A 20,152-nucleotide genomic window follows, 5' to 3' on the forward strand; every position below is an offset into this window, starting at 1 on the left:
TATGGACAAGTTATAAATATGGTGCAAAGAGCCACGCTTTGGTGACTATTCTATGAGTCTAAAATGCAGGAATTGTCCTTTCTATTACATTCCTTGAAGATGGAGAGGGACATGGTGGCACCTGTAGCAGGAGAGGACGGAGGAGAGGAATGGAAGGCCACCACTATTCCCAGGAGAAGGTTCAATATCAGCACTGCCTCTCCAGGCATGAATCCGGAGATGCCCAACACTCCTGATTCTCAGTCCATGCAGTGTGGTGGGCAGACCTCTAGTCCTGATTTGCCCTGGATTGATCATATAATCCTGGCCAAGCTGTTTCATCTCTGAGCTATTATTTTATTATCTGTATAACAGGGGATCATAATGTCCACTGTGTCTATATCACAGAGTAACTATGAGACGCCAATGAGATGATGGTTGTGGAAGTGCTCAAGACATGGTCAAATGCTGCACATTTGGGGGAATTTTGTTATATTTGTTATCACCTGGTTTTTATTAACTGTGTGCGTGGGAATTAGGAAAAAAAAATTTTTTTTGTACCCTGAGAGGGTGTTCAAGTATCCCAAAGGAAAGAATGAAGACTGTCTCTGACAAAAGTGATCTTGAGCCTTTTTTTTTTACTAGGTTTGGAGACTAGCAGAATCAAGATCAAGTGAATAGAAGACTAGCAGGCGCTCCTCTCTCCTTCAAATCTCTAATCGAAAACTGGATTGTTTCTGAAGTGACTTAACTTATTCCTATATGTGGAACACTCTGCCTTGATAGCTAAAGAATCCTTTTTTTTTTCTTTAAGTACATTATCTCATTATCATAAATGTTCAGAAAGGTCAGACCTACGAAATGAAAAGTTCACCCAGCATTCTGAACTAAACATGATCTTAATCCCACTCCTCCTCATGTTTCCATGGGGTTTCTTAAGAGAATGGCAAGGGTGGTGACATTAATGGCTATACCCCTCTGTTTGTTTGTTTTCCTCAGGTGAGCGGGACTGAATTGGATTAAAGTTTCCTGGGCTCAACTGTCCTAACTGTGACTTTGTGCTTGAGCCAGACCCAGCACCGTGTCAGGACTAGCAGAGAGAATGACCGGAGCCAAGAACCCACCACTCAAAAATGGGGAAAATAGGAGGCAGTGGGGGTCCTCTGACAACCAGGGAAGTCGCCGACATCCCTGCCTTCTCTGGGTCTCCCTGCCGAACACCTGAGAAATTAGACAAAGTCCTAGTTTAACTTTGCCTCATTCAAGCCTGCAGAACTCAACAGCACACTTCTGAAATGAGGACAACTCAAATGTAAAATTCTGCTGAAGTATGCTTTATGCTTGAAGATTTTAAAAATTATACTTTTAAATCTGATTTACACTTTTTTTAGTGTTTTCTAATATATATTCACATCAGTGACCTAATCCAGTGGTCCCCAACCTTTTTTGGGCCATGGACCGGTTTCATGTCAGAAAATATTTTCACGGACCGACCTTTAGGGTGGGACGGATAAATGTATCACGTGACCGAGACAAGCATCAAGAGTGAGTCTTAGACGGATGTAACAGAGGGAATCTGGTCATTTTTAAAAATAAAACATCATTCAGACTTAAATAAAAATAAAGCAGAAATAATGTAAGTTATTTATTCTTTCTCTGCGGACCGGTATCAAGTGGCCCATGGACCGGTACCGGTCCGCAGCCCGGGGGTTGGGGACCACTGACCTAATCTGTTGCCTGTGGAGAGGAAGTGAAGGCAAGTGTTATCGTTCCCATTTCACAGACATGGCTTAGACTCGGGGGGTCAAATAAGTGCCCGAAGGCCCGGCCTACACAAGAATCCAGGTGGCTGACGGTCTGGCTGGCTAACGGCCCCTACCTGCTCCATCTGATCTCACAGGTGTGAACAACTACCAGAAGAGCAATCTGGGAGGAACCAAATTCTAACCAGCATCTCAGAAATGGCAGGTGGTTAGCTGTTTTCTCCTGGGCTATGGACTATACTGCAAAACCACCATATTATTCTGCAACACAGGGATCAGACGGCTATTTCCCATCCATCAGACGGGAACTCCAGGGAAACCCCTTGCAGTCCTCCTCAGCAGGGTGCCCCTGGCATGGCAGGCAGGATAATGTCTTGTCATGCAAGACTGGAACTCACTGTCGCTTGACCAGCCCCCCACCACCACCACACAGGCACCTGCAAATGTCCTCTTCAAGAACTACCAGGCTGTATCCCCGAAAGGGTTGGCTCACTTAGAATAAGCAGTGACTCCTTCAGATCATTGGGGAAAATGACGTGAGAAAGTGGTATGAGGGCATAATGACCACATGCCGACCTAAATTTCTGAATTTATTATTGAAGTAAAGCTGCAATATCAGGAATAAGGTTTTTTTTACAAATAATAATGGGTTTTTTTTAAAAAGGTGCTAAAATATTTTAAAAAGAAAGCAAGGTTGGATAACAAAACTCAAAAGAAACTTTTGAAAAGGAAATAAAAAGGAAGAAGAGGAAACTGAGGAAGGAAAGCACTGAGGAAAGAATGGGAGTAACACAGAGACGACAATGTCAAGGCTGGGTTCCTGAGGGCAGAGCCTCTGCGAGAAATCCCAGTGCCTGCCTGAAGGTGGCGTCTACATCCACTGCACCTGCCTAAGCAAAGTTCACAGCAATTTCGTAGAAAGAACACGCTTAGTGCGTGAAAGGGATATTGATGTCTGATGAAAAGTAACACTACAATAGAGGGTAAACTTAACACTTACCTTTTCTTCTAAGTCCTTTATCTGTCTTTTCTGGATGTCTGTTTTATCTTCCAAGTCACGAATTCTCTGAGAAAAGAAGAAAAAGGGAAGGCATTAGTGGGCATTGTGTTGAAGGAAAAGATTGTTCACCAAACTAAAACAGTCATCGCTCTATAAAAACATTCCTGTTAGTGCTAGCAGCTGGAAACATTACATGTATGTTTTTCTATACCCATCATTGCATTTTCCAAATTACCTGTACTAGTGGTGGCAAATCACTGTCATTGATCATTTAAAAATATGAGCTAACCCTCTCTACTGGGTCTGTCCCTGCAGACCCCTTCCCTGTGAGAGAGAGACAGTCCCCATCCTATTGCCCTGCTTGACCATGTAACCAGTTTTAGCCAATGGGATGTGACCTGTGGGAATGCCATATCCTTGTAAAGACACTAGAGTGAATCAGCACTAGTGAGCAAGAAACAAATGTCCCCATGTCAATTAAGATTTTTGGTTGTTACCACACTAAAAAAAATGGCTAAAGTGATTAATACAAATGTAAACAAGCCCATTGTTTTTGTTTCGTTTTTTCTTTTTTTCCTAGTGAGGGGAGGGGAGACAGACAGATTCCCTCATGAGCCTTGACTGGGATCCACCTGGCAACTCCTATATGGGGCCAATGCTCTGCCCATCTGGGGCCATGCTCACAACCGAGCTATTTTTAGCACCTGAGGCAGAGGCTCCACAGAGCCACCCTCAGCACCCAGTGCTGATGAACTCAAACCAATAGAGCCACGGTTGTGGGAGTGGAAGAGAGAGAGAGAGAGAGAAAAGGGGGAGGGGAGGGGTGGAGAAGCAGATGGTCACTTCTCCTGTGTGCCCTGATCAGGAATCGAACCCAGGACATGCACAAGCTGGGCCACTGAGCTAACCGGCTTGGCTAAGGGCCAAGCCCAGGCCTATTGTTTTCTGCTAAACTTTCTTTTCTACCCTATTTTAACTGTTTCAGAGTGAAATTTCTTCACAATATGTGTTTTGTGAAGTTCTGATTGGCAAGTTCTGATAAAACAAAGTAGAGATTACACTTCCATAAAAATTTCAAGGAAGGAACAGATAAATCAGGAAACAAAAGTAACACAAGTAATCCTAAAGACAAGCAGGTCCCAGGACTATTTTGAACTATCTGTCAATTATATCATAAAATTCCAGTCACTTAAATAGCACAGATTCGAAATCAACATTACACAGATAATTATTTGCAGGTGAAAAGTCTTCAGATTTCTACCTGACAATCTAAAGGCCTGTTATGTTCTGGGCGCAAGGTTCCACACAGCGGGCTTGTTATTTCACACCTCTTTTGGGAATAATTAGAAAATGGAGAACTGGAGTCTGAGAGGAAAACACTAAAATCTGAATAGGCTGATGATACAGAAACAGAGGTTTTTATAATGCAAGTGGAGAGAAAAAAAGGAAGCTAGAACAGAGCATACTTGAACTTGGGAATCCTATTTCCTTTTCTCTAAAATAGTGGTTTCAGCTGGGGATGATTAGGACCCTCTTCCCAGCAGACATTTGGTAATGTCTGTACATTTTAAATGGTAGCTAGTTCATTTATTTTAAAGTATAGAATTCTGTGGTTTTAATGAATCTAGTTGTCTTGACATTTTTTAATCACGTGTGATCACTGGTCAGAATGGGGGTGGTCCTGTGTAAGAAGCATCCAATGGGCAGAGGCCAGGGATGCTGCTAAGTACCCTACAGTAGTAGGACAGCTCCCCTACCATCAAGAATCATTAGTCCAAAATGTTAGCAGTGCAGCAATTGAGAAGTTCTGCATTAAAAAAATAAAAGGAACGGAAGTTTGTGTAGGGAGGATGGTGTGTTGTTTTGGTCAGAGAGATCAAGGCCAACCTTGAACTTAGACAACAAGGAATGCTGGAGAAGGGAACGGGATTGGGATGCTGATGGTGTGTGTACATATGTGTGTGATGCATGTGTTTGTGTATATTTCCACAGTGCCGCTCAAGCTCCAAAATGACACAGTGAAGGAACAAAGTTGCTAGACGTTTCCACCTTGATGTGCACCTACCAGACATGGAAACGAGTTTATATCAATATGCTCAGGGACATGTGAGATGACAGATACTGTTCAACCATCAACTCTAAGCTTGCTGGCAACTCCTTACATGTTCAGCACTGTGCTCGGTGCCATGGAGAAGACAGATTAGGCATCAGTTACTGTATTCCCCCATGTATAAGATGCACCATTTTCCCCGAAAAATTTGGGGTCTAAAAACTGGGTGCATTTTATACAGTGGTTGTGGCATTTCAAATGCATATACATGGAACTGAGGACGAGGCAATATATGAAGACAGTGATTCGTCATCAGACACAGATGAGGACAAAGCTAATGGATCGGAGTTTTGACAGTGATGAGTTGTATGAATTTTATGATGAATAAAACTCGAGTTCAATAACTTTATGTAGTACATTTTTTTTTCCAAATTTCGGGCCCCAAAATTAAGGTGTGTCTTATACATGGGGAAATACAGTAGTTCCTGATCCTCAAAGGACTACCAGATCCAGGTAGGGAGATAAAGCTGAAAACACAGAGAGAAAGAGATTAAGTAGAAGTAGTAATCAATGGCAAGACCTTGTATAACTTCATGGCCAACCTCCAACACCTTGTACAATGTTCAGCACAAAGAAGCTGCCTGTATGTATTTATTAAATGAGTTAGTTAAGCTCCATTATGTGATGCATGATGTATAAATATTTATTTATCCTTCCTGTCCACTTGGCATCCAATCCAACTGGAAAGGCTGTCAGGTTGAAAACAGATATCTCTTCTCCACCTATTTTTTTTTTCTTCTCTCTACTGCTACCAAGTATTCCAGGTCACTGCTGCCCCTCATGGGGACAGGTGTGACAGCTTCCTGCCGGCTCCTCCTGCTTCTAGTCCTGTCCAGTCCACATCCATCTGCAGCAGCCAGGGGGAACGGTCAAAATGGAAATGATCACGGAATTCCGAGTTTTAAGGAGGTGAGGAAGGGGAAGAGGGGAGTTAGCCAAGTTGTACTCAGAATAAAACCCAGACTCCTGCAGGCCCTAACGGTGCAGCCCTGTCTTACCTCTCCAACTCACCTCGTGTCAACCTCCCCTTGGCTCTGCATGCTCCTGCCATGCGGGCCTTCTCTCTGTTCCCTGAATATTCCAAACACCCCCACAATAGGGACACAGCCCCTGATGTCCCTATCTTATGGGACACCTTGCCAAGTGTTTGGTTCCTTGGGTTTTAGATGTCTTCAGAGAGCCATGTCTAGCCAGCCCATCTACAGGGGCCAATCCTACTCTCAAACTCATACACATACACACACTTTATAATTTCCTTCATAGCACGTATTGCCACTCTCTGAAATTGCCTCAATCATTGTTCATTGGTGTCACTGCTTTGTCCCCCTTCATCTGGAGGAAAGAGGAGAGCGGTGACCTTTATGTTTTATGTCTGCCATCATACTGCCAGCACCTGGCACAAGCAGGCAGGCCCCCAATAAATGGTTTTGAATGAGTGTTCCACTGGGCATGAAATGTCAAATTTTTTTCCCAGTGGTATGTGGCCCATTATTTCCATCAGAAAGAACATCTGGAAGGAGGTGGATCTCAAACTGGGAAAGTCAAAACACCTGGACAAGAGCAGCAGACAGCAGAGGGCATTGCAGGGTGAGGACGCATGTAAACAAAGGCTCGTAGGTGGGAGACATGGCCTGAGTGGCACTGGGAGAGTTCTGCACGAGGAAGAGAAAGGTATGCTCTGGAGATTCTTGCTAATGAAGGACCTGGAGAGACCTGCATTAACACTGGCCTCAACTGGAAACGGGGGTCAGGGAGGCTTTGAGGAAGCGTGTACCATGAAGGGAGGTGAGAGGAGCCTGTGGTGAGACCCACAACAGAGAGGCAGGTGAGAAGTCTTCCCCTCAACCAGGTTTCCATGGCATACTGCGTAGGGCAGGGGTCCCCAAACATTTATACAGGGGGCCAGTTCACTGTCCCTCAGACCGTTGGAGGGCCAGACTATAAAAAAAACTATGAACAAATCCCTATGCACGCTGCACATACCTTATTTTAATGTAAAAAAAACCAAAATGGGAACAAATACAATATTTAAAATAAAGAACAAGTAAATTTAAATCAACAAACTGACCAGTATTTCGATGGGAACTATGGGCCTGCTTTTGGCTAATGAGATGGTCAATGTCCGGTTCCATATTTGTCACTGCTAGCCGTAACGTGATATGACGCACTTCCGGAGCCGTGACGCGTGCATCCTGCGTCACCGGAAATAGTACTATACGTGAGCGACGCCGCACTTTGCGGCACTGCCACATACAGTACTCTCACTGACCACCAATTAAAGAGGTGCCCCTTCTGGAAGTGTGGCGGGGGCCGGATAAATGGCCTCAGGGGGCCGCATGCGGCCCACAGATTGGGGACCCCTGGCGTAGGGTGTTGTTATGCCACTTACCACAAGATAACCATAATTATTTTTCTTTGTGTTAATCTCCTTTGTCTCCATCTACATAGATCCTAAGCTTTGTAAAGGCAGCGTAAAGGGTGCATTCTCTCTGTCTAGTGTGGTATGTCACATCTAGGAAATGCACAGAGGATTGGTGTCAGGTTACCTCTGAGGACATGTGGCAGCACCTGGAAGCTGTGACAGTCCTAAAAGGTCTCACATGTGCCTGGGATAGCAAGTGTGGGCAAAATGGACCGGCCGCAAAAACATTGCAGGGGAAGTGCCGCTGGATATAGTACTACATTGATTATTGATGAAAACGGACCAAGAAGGTTCCAGAGTTTCCAGCCTGGGTGCTCTGGGATATGGTGAGTCTACTGATCCAGACATGTAGGTGAGGACAGAAGTGAGAAGGAGGGATAAGAGTGAGCATTTAGGCCTCTTTCACATGACTTCTCAGTGAAACATTCAAACAGAAATGTTTAATGAATGGTTAGTGATATACTACCAATTTAGACAGATCCTAGCCAACGCCTTCTGAAGGAATTCTCTCAAAGCAAAGCTATAGGTTAAAAGGGAAGAAGAGAAGTAAGAAATTACTGGAAAAGCTATATTTTAATGAGCATTTATTTTGAAGTTAAAAGTGTCAGTGGATCTGTCTGAGGCTTAGAAATGTAATGTACCCATCAGTTCAGACTGTGTAACTTAAAACAAACCATCTCGTTTGTGAATGATGTACCTTAGCTGATTAAAAGAGACTTAGAAGAGATGACAAGGTTTTAATTGTAAATAAATTCAGATAACTATTTGTCCATTAAAGAATAAACACTTCTGTGCTTCCGTGGCACAACTCCTGACTTGTTGACATCAATTAAATGCTTTGTAGCATAAGAAATTTATGTAGTGGATACTTCCAGTGCCTGATAAAAAGGAAAGGATGCCTACAGTAAAGTAATGATACAGCGAGTCTGTCATTAAAGGCTTTCAAACCTTTTTCCAGGGTCAAAACCCAAACCTTCATAATGGAATCCAAAGAGGCACTGAAACGAACATGCATCGTTTATCATCTCTGGGACAAATGACTTCAGAGTTCCCTGTTAACCTGGGTGATCTGTTAGCCTATAAAAATCCACAAGGCTCTGGGCTACCGCTGAAGTGTACTAAGTGTCAAGCTGCCCATCCACTGTTCTTGTTGGTATTATAAAATAGCCTTTGTTCCCTTCCTCCTCACCTTGATCTCTGATGACCGCATGATTCTCATTTCCTATGTAGCCCACCTGGATTGGGCACCAGTGCTGGTTACAGCTTCTGAGTACCAAATACTGCAGTCTGGCACTTCCAATTCTGGAATTCTTTGGGAATCTACTTTTTTGACCTACTCCTCACCTGCCGAGCTATGACATGAACTAAGAGGTGGATGAAGAATTTGGGCTATCCGTTAATACTGGGTGTCTAGTTGGAGCCTGGCTGGTCTAGATGAAGCATATAAATCGTGCATGACTCAAACTGCATAAGGCAGCCCATGCCATGGTTATGTACACTATGCCCTGGAGTCAGAGGACCTGGGTTGTAATCCCACTTCTGTTGCTTACTATCATCTGCCATCTCGGAAAAATTATTTAGGGAACTCTTATCTGCAGCATCAGGATCTCCTAAGTTGGAATAATAAGAATATGTACCTTAGTGGGCTCTTGTGAAGATTAAAGAAAGTGATGTCAGTAGAGCCTTTAGTTTACTTGCTGGCATAGAGCTAATGCCAGGAAGTAAGTGGCAGCTCCCGAGCTTTGTTGTTGCTGTGTGTTCTAGGAAATGCAGAGCGAGGCCCCTGTGTTCTTTGACCCTATTCAGATCACTTGATCAGGCTAGGTTACGAACTGGGAGGAGTAACAGGAAGAAAGTATTATTTCTGTCCTAAAGAAAGTCCTGCTCTCCTACACGATGGAGATAATCAGGCTCCACAAGATCCAAAGGGCATTTCCTAACAAAGTATTTGCAAAAAGAGTAGCAATACGGGATGCTTCTACAATGCCAATTTTCTTAACACCGAATCATCGCAAACACAGCCACCCTTATCTGAATGTACGTAGAAAACAAGAGTCATTTATTTTACTCTCTGAAAACAGCTTCTAGGTCTTGGGCTGCTCCACACCCATCCTCAACACCATGTACTCAGACGAAGTCCCCTCTGCTTGGTACCAGCCCTACACGGAAGCCACTCGCTCCTCACCTGATGGGCCTGCTGCAAGAGCTCCATCCTCTCCTGAAGGATCTGACAGTCATACTCTCTGCTCTTCCTCAGCATCTGCCGCCGTAACTTCTCCACTGCCGTCCTCAGCTCCTCTTGCTGTTTTTCGCTTAACAACTCACCAAACTTGATAACAGTTTCTTGCTGCAGAGCATTGTACAAAGTAGCTTCTAGTTCCTGGATTCTCTGGCAAATAAAATTAGAAAAGGCTAACTTTGGAATTTCGCATCTATGTGTGGGTGTGGGAGTGTATACACGTGTGTGTGTGTGTGTGTGTGTGTGTGTGTGTGTGAGAGAGACTGCGTGCGCGCATGGGAAGGGCTGTATTAGTTTAGCCTTACAGGATCAGAGCAATAAAATAAATTTTTATAGCTTATCCAGACTAACTACCCTTTTGATAATCTCCTTTATGCGACTCTGTAAGAGGCATTCAGCCAATACATTCACTGCTTGGATGATGAGAAATCTGCTATTTTCCTTGGACAATTTTCCTTTGTTATAATGACTATACATCCTTCCATTCTCAAATTGAGCTGAAAATAAGTTTGTTTGCTCTTCCATTTGGCAGCCCTTCAGATATTTGGACATTTGTTATGGTGGCCGCACTTTTAGAAATAAGAATTAAAAAGTGGTCAGACTTGGAATACTTGAAATGAGAGATTAATATCGGGCACAAAATGCTGCCTCTCTTCCACATGACACACCCGAGTACCTGAAGATAGCTTTACAATTGCCATTGTGTCTTTTTTTAAAAATAAAAATTAGGAAATATGATCGAAAAATGGCCTAGAGTCTCTGGAATTGTTCTGTTTCTTTTTTTTTATTTATTTATAACTGAGATTTACAGTGGCTATAGTTATAATAATGCCTCTTGAGTCTTCTCTTTTTATGATGAAGTGTTTATGCTTCCTTACATCCTAGTTTTTATTTATTTTTTTCTTAAAAATAAAAATATGCTTCAGACACAGTTGCCAGAATCTACGAGCTTGTCCCCTGTGACTCTGACAGAGGTAAGTGGACATGCCCTGATGGGGGATGTTATCCTAGTTCTTGCCCTGGACGAGGCAGAGCTCATCTTTCTCAAGTTAAATATTGTTGTCTGAATGAGGACTCAGTGATGTGACACACGGGCACACGGCTTCATCTTTTTCGGTACAGGTGGAGGAGGCAAGGATAAAGGGTAGGAAGGGAGGGGAAGAACCATTTCCTACTTTATTCTTCAGCGACCAAATCATTCTCTCTTTTCCCCATCAAGCAATGCTCAGAATCTCTGGCTCATTTTGGAGGGGAAATACCAATTCATCTCTGTCATAAGCAGAAACTAAGTGCTTCACTCTTTTCCCAAAAGTGACGCAGGCTGCTTCCAGGAAAGCATTATAAAAACCTCTACGAGCAACTCCTTGAAATGTTTCTCTTTTAAGTTCGCTTTTCTTTTCTTGAGCCATTACCGTGAATTGATGGGGCGAGGGGCGTATATGGAGAGAAGAAACGCAAGCTTTCATCCAATCTTAGGGAGTACTTATTATGACTTTTGCACAGGGGAATGGATCCAGTGCGCTTGCCCGTCCATCGGCATACTCTTTGCCGGGAGAGAAAAGGCACAGCCCATTACTGATGCAGCCTCGCTTAGGGGGGCTGGGTTATGGGAGCTAAGCCACCATGTCTGCAAGCAGATCTAAACACTACCCACTTACCAAGCTGGGCAGAGTTCTTTCACTCTCTAACCCTCCATGTCCTCACATGTGATATGGGAACAATATCACCTACACCTCCGAGGGTTGTTGTGAGATATAAGCAAATTAAAAATGCATATAACACCTGACCAGGCGGTGGCACAGTGGATAGAGCGTCGGACTGGAATGCAGAGGACCCAGGTTCAAGACCCCGAGGTGGCCAGCTTGAGCGCGGGCTCATCTGGTTTGAGCAAAAGCCCACCAGCTTGAGCCCAAGGTCGCTGGGCCCAGCAAGGGGTTACTCGGTCAGCTGAAGGCCCACGGACAAGGCACATATGAGAAAGCAATCAATGAACAACTAAGGTGTTGCAACGCGCAATGAAAAACTAATGACTGATGCTTCTTATCTCTCTTTGTTCCTGTCTGTCTGTCCCTGTCTATCCCTCTCTCTGACTCTCTGTCTCTGTAAAAAATTAAATAAAATTTTTAAAAAAAGAATGTTTATAAAAAAATGCATATAACGAACATTAAAAACTTTAGTATTCCATCACTACTAGATTAGGCTCCCCGCTGGATTTCATTCAATTTCTCTCTTTTTTTTTTTTTTTTGTATTTTTCCGAAGCTGGAAACGGGGAGAGACAGACAGACTCCCGCATGCGCCCGACCACGATCCACCCGGCATGCACACCAGGGGCGACGCTCTGCCCACCAGGGGGCGTCGCTCTGCCACAACCAGAGCCACTCCATCATCTGGGGCAGAGGCCAAGGAGCCATCCCCAGCGCCCGGGCCATCTCTGCTCCAATGGAGCCTCGGCTGCGGGAGGGGAAGAGAGAGACAGAGAGGAAGGGGGGGGGGTGGAGAAGCAAATGGGCACCTTTCCTATGTGCCCTGGCCGGGAATCGAACCCGGGTCCCCCATACGCCAGGCCGACGCTCTACTGCTGAGCCAACCGGCCAGGGCCCATTTTCTCTTTAATCTCTACTGCCATGCAGTCTTTCTCTCATTAAAATACTATATAACAACATACGTTTAATATAAAATTTTAATGTATAACTAAATATGTATTAAGTATTAAGATTTTGTAACAGTAAAGAGCTAGAGCTATATTTTCAAAAATAAGAACCGGAAGTCACTGAATAAATAAAGCATTGCGCACCGTGGTCTATTCGAGTATATGGCATGAGCAATTAACACAGGCTGCTTTCCTCCACAGTATAAGATGGACATGCTCTGGGTGTGCTGATTGCTGGTTGTACCTACCATGTAGGCTTGGTCGAGAGCTTGTTTTCTGTAGTCTAGCTCTTCCTCCAGATAGCCTTTGATTTTGCAGAATTGTTCCTATAAAAAAGGGCCATGTTGATAAATAGAGGCAGGTTAGTTAACCAGAAAGTGATATATAATTGTATTGATCAATGTTTTCTCTAATTCCATCACAAGACAAATCGCTGGTATTTGTAGGGCCATTGATTGTGTCAGGGAAATGGTTCAGCATCCATCGTCTCACACAGAGACTGTGGAAATCAATGGCAGGGGACATAAAAGACATATGAACAGTCCACGTGGAAAGCGTTCAAGGATTTCTATGCCAACCCAACAGTATGGGACAAGGAGAGATTCAACAAGCTAAATGTTAACTAATAAGTCTGTCTTTGCAAAGAGATGATGAGGGTGTATTTTTGTAAGCATGTTATGAAATGTAAAATAGCAGAGTCCTATAATGAAAAACTCACCCAAAGTCATCTGTGTATGATGAGCAAACACAAAGAGAAGAATTTAAAGAGTGGCGGTGATTCCACCCACAACCACAATGCCACTTACTGACCATCTGCTCTTGCTGCAAAGCCAGTGTGAGCTGGAAACTTAAATCTGACATCTCCTTGCTCTCCTTAGCTTCCAGGTGCCTCTCACATGATGTGCATTTTGCCACTGGCATCTCAAAATATATCTGTATATTTTACAACCCCAAGTACAGTCAATTACTTCTTTGTGTGTATAACTGCCTTCTATACGTACATAACTATATGAATAATTTTGCCAGTGACTTTCCTAATTATCTCTGAGCTCCTGTGACTAGAACAGCGCCCACTACAGGCTGAATGTGTAATTACTAATTGTGCTTTTAAAAGAGTTTTCAAGAGTATTTTCAATGTAAACATTACTTGCTATGTGCTTTGATGTTAGAACATAACCTCTTGATGAAATTTAAACCCTGTGTAAAACATAAGCAAATGATCTATAATCTGTCACATGCTATTTGAATGCAAGTTGTTATGATAGGATTCCCTAACCTAATAGGCATCACTATTTACTTTTTTAGTAATAACAACATTAATGCCAGTACAGTTACAAAATTTTATTATGTACTGCTATAAGTTAATAACGGCCAATTCCTAGGCTTGAGGATTTAAAAAAATAATTAATTGTAGTAAAATACACACAATGTAAAGTTTACCATCTTTAACTATTTTTAAGTATACAACTTAGTAGTATTAAGTACACTCAAGCTGTTATACAACCAACCCCTGCAATTCTTTATCTTTCAAAACTAAAACTTTATACCCATTAAACAAAAGCTTCCCATTTCCTCCTTCTCTTGGCCCCTGTCAACTATCATTCTACTTTCTGTCTCTATGAATTGGACTACTCTAGATACCTCACAGAAGTGGAATCATAAAGTATTTGTCATTTGTGACTGGCTTATTTCACTTAGCATAATGTGCTCAAGGTTATTCCATGTCATAGAACCTGTCAGAATTTCCTTCCTTTTAAAAGAGTGATGAATATTCCCTTCTATGAATAACCACATTTGCTTATCCACTCCTCCATTGATAGGCACTTCCTTTGCTTCCACTTTTAAACTACTGTGAATAAAGCTGCTTTGGATATGGGTGTAAAAATATCTCTTCGAGACCCTGCTTTCGATTATTTTGTGATGGACCCAAAGGCAGCATTGCTGGATTACACAGTAATTCTATCTGGAACTTTTTTGAGAAATCACTCTACTGTTTTCCATAGTTTTCCACGTCCTTTTACATCCCCACCAACAAATGCAATTTCTAATTTTCAACAAAGCAAAGGTTCTAATTTCTCCCTATCCTCACCAATGCTTGTTATTTTCTGTTTGTTTTTTCAATAGTATCCATCCTAATGGATGTGAAGTGGTTTAGAGATTTTTAAAATCAGTTACACACACCATTTTTGTAATTTTTGCCATAATTATACATGATAAAAAAAACCCATTTAGCCTAAGAGAAAAAAACTCCAAACTGCATTTTCTTCAGCATTAGTTTTGGAAATAGATACATGATTGTTTTGGAGAATACAACTTGAAATTGTCAAATAATTCTGGGAACTTGGCTCCACAATCCGTATACAAAATAATACAAAGGCTACAAACTTTCATCACTGCTGAATAAAATTGCTAGGAAAAAGTCATTTTCCATTTGCTTGTCAACTTTTTTCAATTTTAGGATACCTCACTTGGTACTCACCATGTCACTTTCCAATTCCATCATTTTCTGGTGCAGGGCAGCCTCCGCTCCTTCGATTTGCTGGATCCACTAAATAAGACAAAAGTGTTAGACATGACTCCTCGATATGGTGCATAGGATGTTCTCGCACCTCAGTATCTCTGGAAATGGACTAAGAACTGAAGTGAAAACTTGGGGCATTTTCTCTCTTAGTTCAGAAACAAGACTACAGTTTTCCATTCATCCATTCAATAAATGCATTCATTGATGTCTACCATGTGTCAGGCAATGTGCTAGCTGAGATGGTAACCAACACATTATTAACCGATAACACAGTTTTGCCTTCACTGGAGGACACCATGGAAGGCTTTCTTGGAAAGTGACAACTGCACTTGAATCTGAAAAATGAGTCAAGAATGACTAGGCAAAAATGAGGGGCAAGTTCCAAACAGAAGGGGTGTCCAATTCTCCATGGTTGGAGGGAGCATGATGAAAGAAAGAAGGTCAAGGGAGACTGGAGAAATAGCAATTTTTTCATATAGAAAGCAGCACAGCTAAGTGTTGAAGAATCATTTTGGTTGAGTAGTGTTATATTAAATCACATGAAAAGAACTTAGATATTTTTCCTAACACTTAAAATATATCATTCTATTATTATTATTATTATTATTATTATTATTAATTTTATTTTTTTTGTATTTTTCTGAAGCTGGAAACTTCAGAAAAGTTCCAGCTTTTCTGGGGAGAGACAGTCAGACAGACTCCCGCATGTGCCCGACCAGGATCCACCTGGCACGCCCACCAGGGGGCGATGCTCTGCCCCTCCGGGGCATCGCTCTGTTGCGACCAGAGCCACTCTAGCACCTGGGGCAGAGGCCAAGGAGCCATCCCCAGTGCCCAGGCCATCTTTGCTCCAGTGGAGCCTCAGCTGTGGGAGGGGAAGAGAGAGACAGAGAGGAAGGAGAGGGGGAGGGGTGGAGAAGCAGATGGGCGCTTCTCCTGTGTGCCCTGGCCGGGAATCGAACCTGGGACTTCTGCATGCCAGGCCGACGCTCTACCACTGAGCCAACCAGCCAGGGCCTATATCATTCTATTATATGGCATGGATCAATACCCTGAATAAATTTAGACTGTGAATATCATGGTGTAGCCCACCACATATATGACTTAAAGGAACAAATTTTTATAATGTGTCTCTACCAAGTGAAACATCAGCTTATTCCTTCAGGAAGTCAATGGGCATAATAATTATGTATGTGGGTTCTAGAGGCAGATTACTTTGGGTCTAAATCCCAATTCTAGCTTTTCATGGTTGTGTGGCCTTGAACGGTTACCCGATTTCTCAAAGCCTCAACTTTCTTGTCTGTAAAGTGGGATTAATAATAATGTAAAGAGTAAAAGACCTATTTCATGTAATCAGGGAGAGCAAATCCTAAATATCATTTTGCATGTAAATTCTTCAAAATGCATCCCTAACAGATAAGGCCTTTGTTGGGCAGATAAAATATATTATGCTCACTTTGTTAAAGATGGCGCTGCCCACGTGGAAGCCCGTCACCCAGGTGATGGTTTTGGTTGCCCTTCTTGCTTGGGATGGACGTGATTATATTAATGTGTGTTGGGGGTGGGCTGTGGGCAAGCAGGATCCTTGTAGCCTGGGGCTTGGTTTTGGGACTAAGCCTTTCCCACCCTTTTCGATGTGGGGTGATGCACTCTCATGAGGAATCCCATTATGCCTCAGATAAGTGACTTTGTATCAGAGACTTCCTTGTTTGTATATTGGATTAAAGGTTTTGGTTTCTACACTATAAAGTGGGGCAGACCAGGAGCTTGCTCTGTCTCTGTTCCTGAGATTAGCATTAGAGGAGAGAGCAGATAAAGGCGAGCAGATAAAGGCCACGGGAAGGCCAGGAGAGGCAGCCAAGATGGCGGAGTGTTGAAAGAGAAGCCAGTTTGTGCAGAGAGAAGGAGATGGAGAACAGAGGTGAGTAAGGCTAGTGAGCTAGAAACCTTTGATTCTAGAAAACTCGGATAAGTCAGTAGCTTTGTGAGCACTGAATAAGTGGGTTTTGGAGCCCAGTGTGTGTTTTTACTTGCCCACTGGGCGCAAGCTAGGATTAAAGGTAATGGCCCACCAGTTCTTGGCTCCATTGTTTCATTACCAACTGTCCGAATCTAATGTGAACCTGCATGGACTAGGCTGTGATGGTGGCCACGGCTACTGGCCATACAGCCTTCAAAAGAAAGAAAAAGCATAACCACAACATCACTTCCATATCATGCAAAATTAATATTAATTCCTTTTGTTATCTGATACCTGGTCCATATTAAAATTTCCTCAGCTGTCAGCAAAATTACCTTTTTTCCCCCACACTTGGTTTGCTTGAATCAGGATGCCAAAGATCACTTCAGTATTTCTTAAGTGCCTTTTTATTTGATAGCAGTTCTTCCCTCTCCTCTGCCATTTTTTTTCTTGATGTCATTGTTTTGTCTGAGTAAGCTGACTGGCTCATTTGACTTGCAGAATTCCCTCACTTCAGATTATAGTGAGTAGATTGCTTGCTCATGGTTTCATTTAATTTATAACAAGCTTGATATGCATTTAGGAATTAAGGAGGTATTTCAGGGGACTTTTACAGCTCTCATCTTATCCAACCATGTATACATGACCCTCAACTACACGTCAGTTCTCCAGGCGCCCTGCGTACAGCCAGTGAATCAAACTTCTCCACTTCCTCTTCCCTCTTCTCACTCTTCCTGCCACTGACCATGTTTAGACACCAGGGGGCAGAGCACCCTCTGTTGCTCTTCTGACAGTCCCCAGGTTGGGCTTTCTGAATGAGACTGCAGTGAGCCACCACAAAGTCACAAAATCGGTTGGGAATGTACACACCCAAGGAAAAGCTTGTCAAAAGAGCCATGCTCCAGTCTACCACCTCTCAACTGTTTAAGAGAAAAAAACCACAGGCCCCAAGTGGCATCACTTACACTAAAGCCCATGATACCAAACCTAAACTTAACATCTGACCTAACTGCAGTTTTGATTTTCACCAGAAATCTCAATGGACCAATCTGGAATTTTCTGGTCAGTTAGTCTGTCACTTCTCCATCCTCCCTACCCCCACCCTCCACCCAGGGAGGAAGAAGAGGCAATCTGCATGATAAAACCTTTGCTGTTCCTCATCCCTTTAGTTCTCCACCTCCCCAAAAGATGTGCTGGGCTAAATTTAAATTTTTTTCTTTTGTTAATAGCTCCCTTGCCCCACCTTCCTTTCTATAAAAACTTTCCATTTTGTAAAACCCCTAAGAGCACCCTCCTAGTTGCTAGACGGGATGCTGCCCAATTCATGAATCACCTACTGAAGCTAATTAGATCTTCAAATGTACTTGGTTAAATTTTGTTCTAACAACAAAGCCCTTCTTTATTTTATTTTATTTTATTATTTTATTTTATTTTATTTTTTAGGTGAGAGGAGGGAAAATAGTGAGGCAGACTCGGGCATACACCACGACCAGGACCCACCTGGCAACACAATCTTGAGCTGATGCTCAAGTACTGAGCTATTTTTAGTGCCATAGGCTGACACACTTAGAACAACTGAGCTCTCCTCAGTGCCCAGGGCTACGCTCTTGAACCAATGGAGCCACTGGCTGTGGGAGGGGAAGAGGAAGAGAAGGGGGTGGAGGGAGAAGCAGATAGTTGCTTCTCCTGTGTGCCCTGACCGGGAATCAAACCCAGGATGCCAGGCCAATGCTCTATCCACTGAGCCACTGGCCAGGGTAAATAATACTCTTCTTTATTGGTTTCCTAGCTTGGCAGAAATTGCTTGAATAATGTAATTTAAAAGGTTTTCCATTTTTTAAGAATTACATTTTTAAGAGACTTCAAAGTAAGTACTATCCACCACCCCAAATCAGTGTGTAGACTTTTCTGGTGTGTGTTCTCATCCTATCTGGGTGGTATCACACTGAAAAATAAAATATTTATTAGGTACTCAATAACACAAGGTCATATGCAGAGAGAACATCCTTTACCCCTACTCTGCTCTTTATGTTTATTTATTTTTTAAGAATATGTATTTATTGAGTTTAGAGAGAGAAAGAGGGAAGGAGGGAGAGAGAGAGAAACATCAATTTGTTCCTGTATGCGTCCCGACCAGGGATCGAATCAGGAACCTCTGTGCTTCAGGACGATGCTCTAACCAAATGAGCTATCTGGCCAAGGCGACTCCCCTGCTCTTTAGGCATTAAGCCAGATACTGAGATGGTTCCAATGTTCGAATAACTTATTACCTTCTCTGCCAGGGACAGCACAGTGCTGGCTTGAATTATGGCCACTTGTTCTTCATTTCTCAAATTCTGTGAAAAAAATAAAATAAGCTGAAGACACTTAAGATATTGATATTATCAGAAAATATTGCCTAAGCACCCGCCACAGACCCAACTGCATGGGACTTTAACAGATGTTCTATTTCATAATAACTTTTTTTTTTTTATTCCAGAGACAGAGAGAGTCAGAGAGAGGGATAGATAGGGATAGACAGACAGAAACGAAGAGAGATGAGAAGCATTAATCATCAGTTTTTCGTTGCAACACCTTAGTTGTTCATTGGTTGCTTTCTCATATGTGCCTTGACCGTGGGCCTTCAGCAGACCGAGTAACCCCTGCTCGAGCCAGCGACCTTGGGTCCAAGCTGGTGAGCTTTGCTCAAATCAGATGAGCCCATGCTTAAGCTGGCGACCTCGGGGTCTCAAACCTGGGTCCTCCGCATCCCAGTCCAACGCTCTATCCACTGCACCACTGCCTAGTCAGGCTCATAATAATTCTTAACAAAGTTCATTCAAAACCTGTGAAGTATATATTGTGATTTTTTAATATCACTCCAATACTGACTTGATTTTATGTTTCACTGAAAGCCTATTTCATTACTAGCCATGTTATGAGAAAACCAAAATGAAATAGAGTAATTTCTGCATAGCCATCTGATGTGATTTAATTGATACTGTTCTCTACTTTGAGAATTTTTTAAGGAAAAAAAATGGTGTGACTCTTCAACCTGCATGCATCATTCATCTAATATCTCAATGAATGGTCCTCCCACTGAATTAATATGCCTTGACCCTGCCTGGAAGGTGTTTTTAGGAAGAAAAGGGATTAGAGTTTCCTGGCCCCTTTTTATGGGGCTGCCACCAACCCTACTATTTAGTACCATTTGCAACTGCATGACTGATTAATTTCACGCTGCATGCCTGCAAGCCACAGTCTGAAGATAATTAACTTTAATCACTGCAGATGTGGTCGGCATCCAAATCGGAAAACTGCTCGTGAAAAGCATTTTACCAGTTCCCATCTTCACGCTACTTTGCAGAGATCCTTACAAGGCCGCGCTGTTTCATAAACTGTTGAGTCTCTCCAGGGAGCTACGTCCTTCAGTGAACATGGCCTCCCACCTGCTATTATTTCACACATGATATATTAGCAAGTCTTTCTTGTCCCTCTTTAGGCAAATTCCTATCTTTCCCGCACTTA

General features: G+C 42.7%; 1 protein-coding gene across 3 annotated transcripts in view; it reads right to left on the minus strand.

Moving 5' to 3' along the window:
* JAKMIP2 (janus kinase and microtubule interacting protein 2) overlaps positions 1–20,152 on the minus strand; it is a 174,454-nt gene that overhangs the window by 13,365 nt on the left and 140,937 nt on the right. For all 3 annotated transcript variants that reach the window (XM_066272909.1, XM_066272908.1, XM_066272907.1), the window contains 5 exons: positions 18,916–18,981; positions 14,644–14,712; positions 12,413–12,490; positions 9,460–9,663; positions 2,743–2,808 (listed from right to left, as the gene is read on the minus strand). In XM_066272909.1, the coding sequence (XP_066129006.1) occupies positions 2,743–2,808; positions 9,460–9,663; positions 12,413–12,490; positions 14,644–14,712; positions 18,916–18,981 (483 nt within the window). The remainder of the gene's footprint in view (positions 1–2,742; positions 2,809–9,459; positions 9,664–12,412; positions 12,491–14,643; positions 14,713–18,915; positions 18,982–20,152) is intronic.

This window comes from Saccopteryx bilineata, chromosome 4 (genome assembly GCF_036850765.1).
Source record: "Saccopteryx bilineata isolate mSacBil1 chromosome 4, mSacBil1_pri_phased_curated, whole genome shotgun sequence".
In the NCBI taxonomy this organism is placed as follows: domain Eukaryota; kingdom Metazoa; phylum Chordata; class Mammalia; order Chiroptera; family Emballonuridae; genus Saccopteryx; species Saccopteryx bilineata.